This window comes from Cavia porcellus, unplaced genomic scaffold (assembly GCF_034190915.1).
Source record: "Cavia porcellus strain 051 isolate PalLab524CR breed Dunkin Hartley unplaced genomic scaffold, mCavPor4.1 scaffold_14, whole genome shotgun sequence".
NCBI lineage: Eukaryota > Metazoa > Chordata > Mammalia > Rodentia > Caviidae > Cavia > Cavia porcellus.
Window position 1 is genome coordinate 11,413,837 of NW_026947497.1, and position 13,971 is coordinate 11,427,807.

A 13,971-nucleotide genomic window follows, 5' to 3' on the forward strand; every position below is an offset into this window, starting at 1 on the left:
CGGCTGTGGTCAGTGGCGCTTCACTGGGGGACCCTTGTGGTCACTTCCTATAGCAGGAAGCTGGGTAGGGCCACCTAGCATCAGGACAGGGAGGGCAGTTTGAGGGTGATGGAGGCAGCCAGATGTGGCCATGACTCTGACTCCAGCCACTCGGGAGACTGAGGCAGGAGATGGTGGAGCTGCAGGTGCAACACCCAGTCCTGCCCCAGAAAGTATCCACATGTAGAGAAACTGGACAAATCGGGGCAGAGAATGGCATCCCTGTTCCCTTGCAACCCACAGGAATGTCTGGCCAGTGCTAGTGTTTGCTCCTGCACCCCTCGAGCTGCCAGGAAGCTTGGCAGAACTTCCCAGTACCAGAGTTTGGCAGTAAGCTTCTCGAGTGCTACCAGCCACTCCCAAGCCAGGGCCCAGAACTCCTGCATCAGAGGCCTCCTGCTTGGTCTGCCACTTTGAAGACAGTGCAGGCTACATTGTCACCACATCACCAGGTTCTCCAGAGACTCAGCCCTTTTCCAGGCAAGGCTGGGCAGGGCAGGGCGCAGGACAAGAGATGAGGACCCTCTGCCTTGGAGGGGCGCAGGCAGGCAGTGAATGAGCATGAGCAGGTGGGCTCCGAGCAGAGGGTACAGTGGGGCTGGAGCCAGGCCATGTGTGGTGCTTGCGGGGTCCTTTGAGGTCAACAGGCTAAGATGTTTGGCCAAAGTTATTCTCTGACTCTGTTTCTTCATCTTGAGCCCAAGTCACTGCCCTTATCAGCCAAGTTAGATTTTGGACTCAGAGTATTTTTAAGGGATTATGGATGTGATGAGCTTTAAGAAAAACAGGTCCAAGGAGTATAACCAACAGAAGTGAGCCCAGGGGTGAAGACATAAAGTATAGACACAGGCAACCTGGGTCACTTTGTGCTCCTGAGATTTCAGATCTCTTAAAAGTAGAATTATGTTGTAGCTGTTCTTTTGAGACAGGGTCTCACTATATAACCCAGACTGGTCTGGAACTCACTGTGTGGCCAGACTGGACGTGAACTTTCTGCCTCAGCCTCCCCAGCTCTAGGATTACAGCTGTGTTCCACCTTTCCCTGCAGAAGTACAGTTTTAAAACATTTTCTTTGTCTACTTTCTAGCTGTCTCTATGTCTTCTGTCCTAGCTCACTGCTTCTCAGAGATGCTGCAATATCGGAATCCTACCACTTGGAATTAGGTGACTGCTTTATAGTTCATGGGTGAAAAACCTCAGTAGATGAACTGAGGCCAAAAACTGCAGGAACAAAACAAGCCGTACCCTCACTTCTGTCTGCCCTCAGTCCACAGCCCTCCCTGGCGTGGGCGAGCTGCTCCAGTTCCATCCCAGCTTCTTACACATACCTGGCCTGGTTGTCACCCCCCTCCTGTCACCTCTCACCAGGCCCTCGGGTTTATCCTGCGTACTCTTGTTCCCAAATGTCTGTTCATCCCCTCATGTCACAGTCCGTGTTACCAGAATCCCAGAGTCCTCTCCCACAGTGACAGCGAATGGAACTGAGGAGAAAGGAGGTGGGTGTAAGCGAGTTCTCTACCAGACATAAAGACAAGCAAGCAAAGGAGCAGAGCGAGGAAGCGAAGCTCCTGCTGGCCAGGAGGGGTTCGCGTGGGACACCTTAGTGGGCAGCTTGGGCCGTGACAGCGTGGAGAAGGGAGCTTGGGCCGCTGCTTCAGCAATGTCACCTCTGCTTTATAAGCGAATACGTAGATTTGAGGGCCCAATCTGTGCAGTGTTCACGCAGTGTCCACTCAGGGCCGTTTGTCCTTGAGCCCACGGCCTGTCTGGTCATGCTCTGGGCAGGTCCCAGACATCTGAGAGGCCCCGACATGTTTTTATAAGATCCCTGGAGAGTCCTGACAGCAGCTCCGTTCTGGGCTTCCAGCTCCATTAGGGGACCGCTGTCCTTACTACCTAGTAGACCCCAGTCCTGTCTTACTGATTCTTGTTACGCCTACACAAATGCGGGTTTGCTCACTGAATTTTAGCTTGGGTACCAAACTGCTCTTTCTTTCTTTGAGTTCCTGTTGGTCTTTCCCTTAGAAGTGGTTTCTTCCTTAACACTGTTTTTGTCTTATTGTGTTTGTCTCTGTTTTGCATTGAAAATGCAGGGCCTTCCCACTAAGCTACATCTGCAGCCTTTTTATTTTTTAGTTTGAGGCAGAATCTTGCTAAATTGTCCAGGCTGATTTTAAACTTTCAATCCTCCCACCTCACAATCCTGCCCAGCATGCACACATAATAGCCATGCGCTACCACGTTGAGATCTAATCTTCTTTAATGCCCTGTTTTCCAAAACAAGCAAACAAAAATTGTGAATTAAAGACCATTTGTTCTAAAACACTCTTTTTCTGGCATATGAGAACCTGCCCCAAGGACCCGGGAGACCAGAGGCAGACAGGCTCAAGATTAACAGAGTGCAGCCAAAGGGCACCTTGTAGCACCTTGTGGTTCTGGGTGGCAGCCAGGCCACTAGGTCCCCAGAAAATGGGAGAGAAGTGTACATGCTCATGAGGTCATTCGTACAGGGTGCTGGGACTTCCTCCAGGCCAAAGTGCATCCGCTTTATCTCAGGCTACTACCAAAAATGGCAGACAGCATCGGGCTCCAGTCACAGAGCTCCACCGGCCACACAAAAGGTTGTACTAGTTCATCCTATGCTGGGAACGTCAAGGAAAACTGACCAGTGAGTCAACGGCCATTGAGGCAGTTCAGGGTGGTGGCCATTGAGTCAGGCCAGAGCCACACACCAGGCTTCACCATGACATGCAAAGGTTACCTCAGCCTTGTGCTTTATTACCTTTATAGCAGTGGTCCTGGAGGAGGCCGAGATTTGAAAGGAATGGATTAAAAAGATGGAGGTTTCAAGTGAGCCGTTTGAGGACTTGATTCATTTCGTTAGAGTATTCTGGCGTAATAGAGAAGCAAAAGTACAGAATAAACAGGTTTATTGAGGACGTGGAAAGGAGCAAACAACCCATGGCGGCCGGGCTGTTGCCTTCGACAGGATACAGAGAGGCAGGCAGAGGGTTAATGACGTCTGACTGAAGTGGCGCATGGGGCAGATATTGATGACGTGTGAGAAACCCATCAGAATTCTCTGTGTGTGCAAACAAGAAAGGGAATTGCATTTAGGGCTTAGGAAGAAGCAGGAAGTGGTAGGCGCTCCCACTTTGGCCTTCTGTCAAGGTAGACCACCGTCATAACTGTACAGTAATGTATATTAGAGCAAGAAGTTTCACACTTCAACTTTATTCATGATTTGCAACCTCTTTCTGAAAGTGACATTCTTTTCCAGATGGTCTTCTGTTAAAATATTCCAAAAAGTCTGAACTGTGGACAGCCCAGGAAACGGCGGTGTATCTGGGGGACTACCTGGATGTGAAGAAGAAAGGCAAACAGAGGAACGCCTTCTGGGTTCACCATCTTCACCAAGAAGAAACCCTGGGGAGGTATGCCGGGAATCAGCATGGGGGGCTCGGGCGGGCGCCCCCGACCCCCTAGGACGCCCGGGGCTGGAGAGATGGCCAAAGGTGTGTTTCAGGCTGCTCCTCCGCTTCCTCTTCATCGCTAGTTCACTAATGACAGCTACCACTTACTGAAGACTCCGTTCTAGCAGCCCCCTCACTGGATGCTGTAGACACACCGTCTCAAATCCATCAGGGAGACATTCTTAACCCCATTTTACAGATAAGGAAAAATGGGAGTTCTTGGCCATCTGGTAGGCCAAGGAATTTTAAGCATTCTTGCTGAAAATGCTGGCAAAAAGGCAAGCTGCACTCTGAAAGGGGCTCTGTTAAGTAAGCTGGCCGGCCCGCAGCCGTGGCAGGGAAATCGTCGAGGCGCCTCAGGACTTGTGCTCACTGCACTCTTAGGCATGCTCTGTGGCAGTGTGGGCAGATGTGGTGAGGCAGCAGCTAGAGACAAAAGCTGCACCTGACGGCAGAGTTCACAGGGCACTCTGATGGGCACAGTGTCCTCTCCAAAAAGGTGATCTTAAGAACCCCGTACCATGAGACCAGTTCCTGGAAGACTTTCTGTTTGACCTTAATGTTTGATGAAAACTTTAAATAAAACTTCACCAGAAAAATTAGTGATTCCCAATTTTGTACCATTTTTAAATTTAAAAGTCATATGAGCCAAAACTTTTAAAGTTGATCCTATACTTTACCCAAATCCAAATAATACAAAGAAATAAAAAAGAAAGACAAGAGATAGGAGATTTTTTAAGTAATAAAAATGTATTTCCTAAAAAGTTGATTGTTTTAACAATAGTAAGCATGTACATGTACTTACAAGGTGCTACACCTTGTTCAAAGTGGTCAATATACTACCAGATTAGTCTTCACAAAACCTATGATTTAGGTGCTATTATTATTCCCATTTCCCAGATCTGGAAAGTGAGGCACAGAGATGTTCAGAAACTTGTCCAAAGTCACAAATGTAGATGGTAGAGTGAGGCATTATGATTCAGATTGTGCCCCCCCCAAATTTTATGTGTTAAAGTTCCCAATGATTACATTAGGAACAGTCATTTCAAACGTAGTTAAGATGAGGTCACTGTGAAGTGGGATGAACCTCTCCTAATCCAGTATAACTAGGATCCCTATAAGAAGAAGGAAGTGGAGATAGCTGTGCGTCAGTGAGAATGCCTTGTGCACATTTTCCTTATGTTGCCACAGGATGCAGAACTTCCAGGAACTAGGGAAGAAGGCTTCAACTGGCCCATCTTGGAGGCTTCCTCAGAGAACTTGGCCCTGTGGCATTTTGATCTGGGATTCCTCCAGGACTGTGAGGTCAGGTTCCACTACTGAAGCCATCCCAACCGTGTACTTTGTGACATAATCCTTAGGAAACTAGTACACTAAGGTGTGTCATAGAAAGAGCTAAGATGGGAAATAAACTGAGACTAAGTGACACACAGAAAGGATGTGAAGTTAACACACACCTGATCACAGGAAGACAGCAGCTAGCGTGCTGATTTATATTTACAATCCCAGCACGCAGGAAGCTGAAGCAGGAAATTTCCAAGAGTTCAGGGCCAGCCTGGGCTACACAGTGAGTTTAAGGCCAATCTGAATTACAGAGTAAAACCCTGTCTCAACAAAAAGAAGGAGAAAAGAACAGGAGGAGGAGAAAATAAAGCAATAATTTAATACAGCATTTCTGATAATTTTCCAGAATTGTCTAAAGGCATTAATTTTTCAAATGTAAGAAACATAATGAGGGCCCAAGGATTATAGCTCAGTGGCACGAGCCAGCCTAGCAAGCACAGGGTCGTGAGTTTGATCCCCGGTTTAAAAGAAAAGTCCATAATGAATCCCAAGGAGGGTAAAAATGCCAACAAACAAGCTGGAAAAAAGGGAGGAAATAAATCATCAAGCCTCTCCAGCACAGAGTCACACTTCACACTAACACGGACAAAGAAAGCCTGAACAGTAGTTTTAAAAAATGATTACCTACAAAGAAAGTCCATAAGAAAGTCCAAAGAAAGTCCATAAGACTTACAGCAATAGAAGTCAGAAACAAAGCTTGCGCTTCCCTTTCATGGAGGACAAATAAAGACCGTTACAGATTAACAGGAAAATGGCAGTGAGAGCTTACCACTCATAAACCCTTACTAACAAAAAATGGTCCCAGGAAAGTGGCACTAACTGAAAGAAAGAACTGCTGTTTGTTCCCACGCTGATGAGCCATGCTAGGGCAGGAGTTCCTCCGAAAGAATCCTCAGGGAAACTTCACTACAGCCACACAAGGTTTTTCCTTTAGTACACATTTCTCGCCTTGGTCAGTGGAAGCAAAATTGTACATTGACTCAAACTTTTGCAGGCCTCAGGCTATCTCCATGACAGAAGTGCCGGAGCACTGGAGTACTGCTCTTAGGGTAGGGGCTCCTCTGTGGGCTACATCCTGATGCCCTGTGGACTCCTCCTCTGCAATCTCCACTGTCAGAGTTCCTTTCTGATTCCACAGAGTCTGGCTAAATGAGCTCCCTGGATTCCATTACGGGCTGGAAACAGTTTACTTTCATTGAGGCCTGTGACTCTGACAATTCGCCTTTCCTTCTAGCACGTGTGAAATTACCCATAACTTCACACCAGCTTATAGCGAGTATAAACTACAGTAAAGCACGGTACTTAACGTCTTCCCTAATCTTTTACTGATTTGTATCTTCTCCCTTCGAGTGTACTATGAGCCCGTGAAATACATAAATCACGTGTCATACTTCCTTTGACACGGGCAGGACTAGCACATTGTTGTGCAGATACCAGGTGCTGATAGGAAATGTGCATCTGTGGAAACAAGGTAATCATCACAAGGAAAGGGTGAGGGGGGCTTCAGAATAAGCCGGCCACAGGAATAAGGCCCTGCCACAGATATGAAAGAGCTGGCCTGAAGTACTGCACAAGATTCCAGGCTCATCCTCTCCTTGGCCTACCGGCTGGGTGCAGAAAGCTGCCCCATGAAGTGGACACTTTCTCCTTATCAACGTCATTCTGGGTTGGCTAAAATCAGGCATGTGTCATTTTTAGGTAGCTCTTACAAACTTATTTGAATGATGACCTAAGTCAAGACAGTTAACACTGGTGATATAACATAGAGGAAGCAATATATTTCAAGTATGTTTGCGTATCTCTTTTTATCTTCTCTGGTATTAGCTGCTTTCCTGTTGCTGAGACAAAATACCCGACCCCTGCATCTTAAAGGGGCGAGGTTTATGTGGTTTATGGTCCCAGTAGGTTTAGTCCAGAGCTGACTGGCTCCCAGGGAGAAGGGACCTGGTGGAGGAAAGCTGCTCAACCCGTGGAAGCCAGGAAGCAGACTCCAAAGGAGGCACTCGAGGCAAGAACACCCCCTTCCAGGTCACAGCCCGTGCCCCACTGCAGCCAGGCCTCGGCAGCAGCACTCGGCAGTGGACTCCCCCATGGATGAATCTGCTGATGAGGGGGACACACCCATGGCCTGGTGCCCTCACAGACACATGAGGCTCAGTGTGGGGTCTTAGATCCAAACCGTGACCCCGCCCTCCCATGCTGCACTGAAGGAGAGGGCTCTTACGCCTGCCGCGTGGTCTTCTCCATCTTAGGTACGTTGGGAAGGAATACAAAGAACAGAAGGGGCTCTGGCATCACTTCGCTGATGTGGAGAGGCAGATGACCGCACAGCACTACGTGACAGAGTTCAACAAGAAACTCTATGAGCAAAATATCCCAACACAGATATTCTACATCCCGTCCACAGTGCTGCTGGTAAGGTCTTGAAAAGCATGCAAGGTCTAAACAGCCTAGACATGTCTGTTAGGGTGGCTTTCTACCACCAGCCTCTCTACCCCTGCCATTGTCCTGGTAAATCCAGCAACTTCGGTTCCCGGCTCCCCATCCATTTTGCCTGCTTCGTCATCTTAGATGTCAAGAAGCACAGCCTCCTGCCCCACAGCACACCCTTCAGCTCTTCCGCTCACACGGAGCGGTGGTTGACATATCTGGTCCTGTGTGGTTGTTAGCGTTTTAGCAGACTTTCTTTTTCTGTTGCCTCTGCCCTTGCAGAGAGAGCAAGGATCCTGGATATACCTAGTGCAAGTAATTGTCCCATAGGACACATAAATTCTGCTTTACATCCATTGGCCCTACTCCTCGAGACTGAGTGATGCTGAGCTAAGACCGGCACTAAGAACAATTAATTATCACCCCCTGCCTTCCAGGAATTCTAATTGTTGGGAAGTTCTTAGCTTTGACCCAAATCTGTCTTGCCGTTCTCCTACCCATGTATCACAGCTCCGCCTTCCGGACCTCTGACCCATCTCTCTTCACTAAATATCCTTTTCCTGAGTTTCCCCCTCCTTGGATCAAGAAAATCCTATGGCTTCAAATATATTAGAGCCTCAGTTCATATTGCATTTTCCCCCCATTGGTCAGAGGTGTTTTTGACCCATTTTTGTCATTCATAACAACTGCCATTCAGTTTGTACTTTATGTCGTGTATTGTGAAGCAGTTTACAGGCAGTAACTCTCACTTTTGAAACAGCTCCACCAAGTGTATGATGCCACATGGAGGTGCCCAGGCTGGCATTCCAACCTGGCGTCCTCAGGCACACTCTGCCCACAGGCTCTGGCAGGGCACTAGGGCGGTCACTTCAGGGTCCGAGCTTCCAGGATGTGGTTTACAGATGAACAGTAACCTCTGGTTTCTGCCGCATACCGCACTGAGCGCTGCCCTGCACTTTCTCCTGTAACCCTTCTAACCAACCTAAATGTAGTTGTCCCGGACATTCTGTTCATGTGAGAGGCCAGGAAGTTGGAGTCCAGAGAAGAGGAACGAAGTTCCATGCAGAGCCTGGGCCCCGCCTCAGATCCACGCAGCCGCAGGCTGCCCTAACCACTGTGTGTCTTGCCTCCCGTTCTATTTTTCAGATTTTAGAAGGCAACACAATAACGGGATGTATCAGTGTGGAGCCTTACATACCAGGAGAGTTTGTAAAATTATCAAACAACACAAAAGTGGTGAAAACAGAGTACAAAGCCACAGAATACGGCTTGGCTTATGGCCATTTTTCTTATGAGTTTTCTAATCATAGAGATGTTGTGGTTGACTTACAAGGTATGTAAAAAGGAGAAATATTTTTTGTTTTGAATATTACTTATACGTAAAGATAAATTCTCATAACAGGCTTCATTATCATTATTTAATAGATGTTTCAATGTGTAGGCCACTATTTGGAATTAATTGGTTTTACTATACAAGGGGTAAGCAAACTATATAGTGAATATTTAAACTTTTTAAAATTCATTACAGTGAAAGACGTATTGCCATGACTCTCACACAAAACGCTTTCTTCTTTGAGCGCACTCATCCCACTGGCCACATGCTGGAGCCTTTCTGAAGCAATTCTAGAAGTCGTCATTAGGGTGTTTAGAAGGTGTAATCAACAGTGTGAGTGCTGGGGCTGGGGATTTAGCTCAGCGGCATAAGCACCTGCCAAGCAGGCAGTCGTGAGTTCGATCCCCGGTACCGATAAAAAGGAAAAAGCAAAAAAAAAAAAAAAAAAAAAAAAAAAAACCAGTATGAGTGCTGCCGCCAAGTGCCATCCAACAGAAAGGGAGATTCATAAAAACATGACATTGCGGGGTGTGTGGGCACACCTGTAACCCCGCACTCAGGAGGCTGAGGCAGGAGGATTGCTGCAAATTCAAGTCCAGCCTGGGCTACAAAGTGAGTTTAAGGCCAGCCTACACTGCATAGTGAGGCCCTGTCTCAAAAGATAAAAAACACAACAAAATATGACACTGTTTCCTCATCCACCTTATTGACTAAAATCTGGTTCCATGTGACTTCTGGCTCTTCCCCAAAGTCAAAACAACCACAATAGCCAAACATTCTGAATCAATTCAGGACACTAAGGCAGCATGGCAGTGCTAACGACCCTTACAAAACAAGACTTCCAGAGCTACTTCAGAAAGTGCCAAAGTGATGGGGTGAGTATGTGAAAGGAAGGGGAGTATGTTCATGAAGATTATAACGACGTGGAGCCAGGTGTGCTGGCTCACCCCTGTAATCCCAGCACTCGGGAGGCTGAGGTGGGAGGATCGTTGCCTGAGTTCAAGACCAGCCTGGGCTACAAAGTGAGCTTAAGGCCAGCCTGAGCTGCATAGCGAGACCCTGTCTCAAAAGACAAAAAAAAAAGTGTCTTTTACTGTAATGAACTTTTATTTATTAAGTTTTCTTAATATTTTTGTGACACATCTCTTTGTAACAAATCATTCCTGAGAGAAAACAATGTCTAAAACTTCAATAAGTGTGTAATGTGTCAGATATAAACTCTGCCTGCTATTTTTTTGGCCTTAATTCCAGAGCAAATACATAGTAAATATCTTCTTCACTCAAGTGGGTTTGAGGGATACAGCTTTCTTGTTATTGCATGCTTTCCAGGACAGAATCTTCTTTGCATGTTTTCTTTCCCCAGCCCTTTGCCATAATTAACAGTGTGGCCAGGTGTAGTGGCACACGCCTGTGATCTTCGCACTCCACAGACTGAGGCAGGAGGTTGCCACAAGTTCAGGGCCAGCCTGGGCTACATAATGAGTCTGAGGCCAGCCTCAACCACAGAGCCAGACCTTGTCTCAAAAACAAACAAGCAAGCGAGCAAACAAAAACTAAGCATGATGCTAAGATTCAAAATTGGAATCACTGTGAAATGGAAAGCTGTGTCTACTTGAGTCTTTTTAAAAATTCTCTATTAATATTTTAATTTTGTTTCAGTTTGGTATTTAATCAGAATTCTTATGAGCAAAGACTCTACATCTCATGTAAATGACAAACTGTATTAACAGTTCCATGCCGCCTTCGGGGCCTGTCTCCTTTTTCACCCCTGTCACATTATCCACTTTCCTTATCTGCAGTCTAGGGATCTGTCCCTGTCATAAGAATGCTAGTTCACCAAGATCCCTGCCATGGCCCAGCGCCCACAGCAATGTGTGGTACTGTGTCCCCACGCAAACAGTGTCTGTTGAATGGGCAGAGGAACATACACATTAATGCATAAGGCTCTAAAGAAGCTTCTAAATCATGAAAGAAATGCACCACACTGCTAATAACGGTAACGGGCTGGGGAAATGAGAACACGCAAAGAAGATTCTGTCCTGGGAAGCATGCAATAGTAAGAAAGCTACGGCACGCAAACCCACTTGAGTGAAAAAAGACATTTATTACGTATTTGCTGTGAAATTAAGGTCAACAAAAAGCACTGTGGTTTCAGGGGTTATTCTCCATGCTCATTATTGCTTTCTCGTTTCTTGAAAATCAGTAACCTGGATGTATCATATTTGGCAAATGTAATTACCTAATATTCACTTCTTTCCAAATCAATAACTAAAATACATAACTGAACCCAAATTTCTTAATTTACTAAATGTGAATCAGTGGATGATCGAGTTCCTAAAGTACATCTTTAATAATGTACGCATGTGTGCATGCACTGTGTTTTCTTTTCTAGAAATCTTTGCCTGTCATTGGTAGGGGACTAGTTCTCAGATGTTGCTGTTTCTGTTTTAGGCTGGGTGACTGGTAATGGCAAAGGGTTAATTTACCTCACAGATCCCCAGATCCACTCTGTTGATCAGAAAGACGTCACTACCAATTTTGGAAAGAGAGGAATCTTTTACTTCTTTAATAACCAGCATGTGACATGTAATGACATCTGCCATCGTCTTTGTCTGACCCGACCTTCAGAAGGAAACCTGAACGAGCCGTAGGCTGCAGGCTGCTGGCACGGCCATCTCCCTGCTCACCAGGGTCGAAGCTCACCTTGAAAGACTCGGCCCAGCCTGGGCCTGCAGGGTCGGGGCAGGCCAATGAGAGGGCTCGAGGGCCACTTTCAGGGCTGCGTTTAACTACTAATACAAGATCAAGTGGCTTCTTTTGCCCTCTGACATGGGGACCAAGAATGATTCTGGAAGCAGCACTAATGAGCATAAGTCCTACAGCGAAGGCAAACTGGAACACAGCCCGTCTGACCCACAGTGGCTTCACAGCGCAGCTGAAAAATAAACTTCTGTTTAAGCCATCGAGAGATTGGAACTTTTGGTTATCATCTGTCAGGACTGATACTATTGCTGATTTTTTTTCTATTGAGTTAAGTCTTCATATATTAAAGAGTTTTGGAGTTTGTGATATGAATTCCAATTTTTTGTTTGTCTTTTGACATTTAGCTTTACATAAAGCTTTTGTCAATGTAGAATGTTTTATGTAGTTGAATTCATCAGTCTTTTCTTATACAACCAGTTTCGTGGCTATTTGTGGTACTTAGATCTTTCCTTTACTTGGTCTCTTTCTCTCTAAGTCTCCCACGTTTTCTTGCAGTGAGTTCATACCTTGAACAGTGTGAGAGAAGACAAGTATATGTTCAGGGCCACCACAGTCCACCCCTTGGTACGTCACAGATTGCTTCTTCACACAGCTCTAGGCAGCAGTTCTTCTGAAATCTTGCAGAAATTAATGTGCAAAAGGAACATGGGTAAGATGAGGTGACCCTGTCTTTGCAATTACTCTCCGGGGCCAGCACTGGTGCTAAGTTCATTCTAAATCTCCTGCAGCCTTGATGATGCCCTCAGGCATTCTGGATGGCACAGTGGGTGGTGGAACTCAAGAACACAGGGGAAGGGTCCAAGCACCTCATTTCCTCCTCAGTCTGGGGTTGCTGCCCTGTCTCACCACAGACGTAGCTGGGGCAAGGAGACTCATGCAGAGGTCTTGCTGTGAGGAACCTAGAGACTGACATTGCCAGCTCCTCTCCTGGGCTCAGAGTGAAGCCAAGCACCCACCCGTTCTCAGCCTATGATGATACACTGGGAGGAGCCGGTCTCAGAGTCTTCTGGCAGACGACTAGCACAAACCTTCCCACTGGGCAGGTCAAAATGTTGCTGTGCTGCACGGAGGTCTGGGGTTCCTCCCCTCTGCTCTCTCCTTTCGTAGATGTCTCAGGTGTGTCGAGGCTCCCTGCCCACCTCACTCTCCTCTGTTCATTCTGTAGTCAGTTCCCTCAGCAAATATATTCCCTGTTTAATCTTTTCCTGTTGTCCATTGCTTGAAGAACCCAAGCTACTACAATTTTATTTTTAATGAACAATATGTAGTATTTAAATGTATATAAGCTATTAGCAAAATAATGGGAAAAACAATGTCAGCAGATGCAGAAAAATAATGTAACACAAGTCAAAATCAATTCATGGTTTAAAAAAGCTCTGAAAACTAGACATAGAGGAAAACTTTCTGAACCTGATAAAGGGCTTTTCAACTTTAAACAGCAATATTATAATTTATAGTGAAGCAATGAAAGATTTCCATCTAGAAATGGAACAAGATAAACTTACCCACTAACCAAAATCTATTCAACATTCTAGCTGGTAAACATAGACAAAACATTAGAACTAGAAAATCGCAATTTCAGATCCCTAGTGAAATAAATGAGTTGAGCAAAATTATAAATAGCTAATAAAACATTAGGAGAAAACTTGAACAGAACTTTATGGAGGAATCAAGTTGATGATGCCTATATCTCAATCAATTCTTTTTAAAGAAAGACAGCATCTTTATTTGGACTCATCTTTGTACTTATTTTATGTTATTGATAAACATCCCTTCTACATAGCTATGGGATTCCGCATAAGTTCACACGGCACTGATCAGTCCATCGGCCTTTCCCACGCTCCTACCCAGCCACGCGTCCTTAGCCACTGTTGTCCTCTCCTTTGTGATCAACTTTGCCACAGGAAGAATGGGCAGCACTTGCCCTCCTGTGTCAGGCTTATTTCCTGCAGTGTCTGCTTTCTGGTTCTGTCCATTTTGCAGGATGACAGGATTCCACCCTTCTGTGTGGGCAAGCAGTGTTCCACTGTATATAAGTGGGACAATAAATCATTGATAAGGTATATTTTGCAGCAGTTAGGGATTTTTAACATGGGTGAGGTACTAATAAAATTGGGGAAGTAACCTTTCTTTCCATTTGTTTAGTTTTTCTGAGCTGAGGTCTCACTAGAAGGCCCAGGCTAGCCTCAATCACTGGCAATCCTCCTGCATCAGTTGCTGCAATTATAAGTATGCACCACCAGCCAGCTTCGTGAACTAATATCTTTAAAATATTGCTGCCTGCCAGGCATGGTGGTGCATGCCTGTAATCCAAGCATTTAGGAGGACTGCCATGAGTTCAAAGCCAGCATGGGCCACATAGTGAGTTCAAGGCCAGCCTGAACTACACAGTGAAACCCATCCCAAAAAACTAAAAGCAAATAAAAATTTAAAATAAAATATTCAAATAAAGAAAAATGAAAACTAGAGAGAGAATTCAAAGAAGCTCGGCTCTTTTGTGATGGTATTGAGCCAGGGAGATGGGTATATGAGGATTTATTTAATCAGCCTTTTACATTTTATACACATTTTTAAATCTCCATAACAACT

The 13,971-nt window shown here is 45.7% G+C and overlaps 1 protein-coding gene across 4 annotated transcripts in view; it reads left to right on the top strand.

Moving 5' to 3' along the window:
- The window catches only part of Alpk1 (alpha kinase 1), a 131,832-nt gene extending 120,142 nt beyond the window's left edge, over window positions 1-11,690 (top strand). For all 4 annotated transcript variants that reach the window (XM_063260632.1, XM_023564345.2, XM_063260634.1 and 1 more), the window contains 4 exons: window positions 3,320-3,473; window positions 7,109-7,271; window positions 8,433-8,619; window positions 11,071-11,690. In XM_063260632.1, the coding sequence (XP_063116702.1) occupies window positions 3,320-3,473; window positions 7,109-7,271; window positions 8,433-8,619; window positions 11,071-11,270 (704 nt within the window). In that variant the 3' untranslated portion in view covers window positions 11,271-11,690. The remainder of the gene's footprint in view (window positions 1-3,319; window positions 3,474-7,108; window positions 7,272-8,432; window positions 8,620-11,070) is intronic.
- The last annotated feature ends 2,281 nt before the right edge of the window (window positions 11,691-13,971 follow it).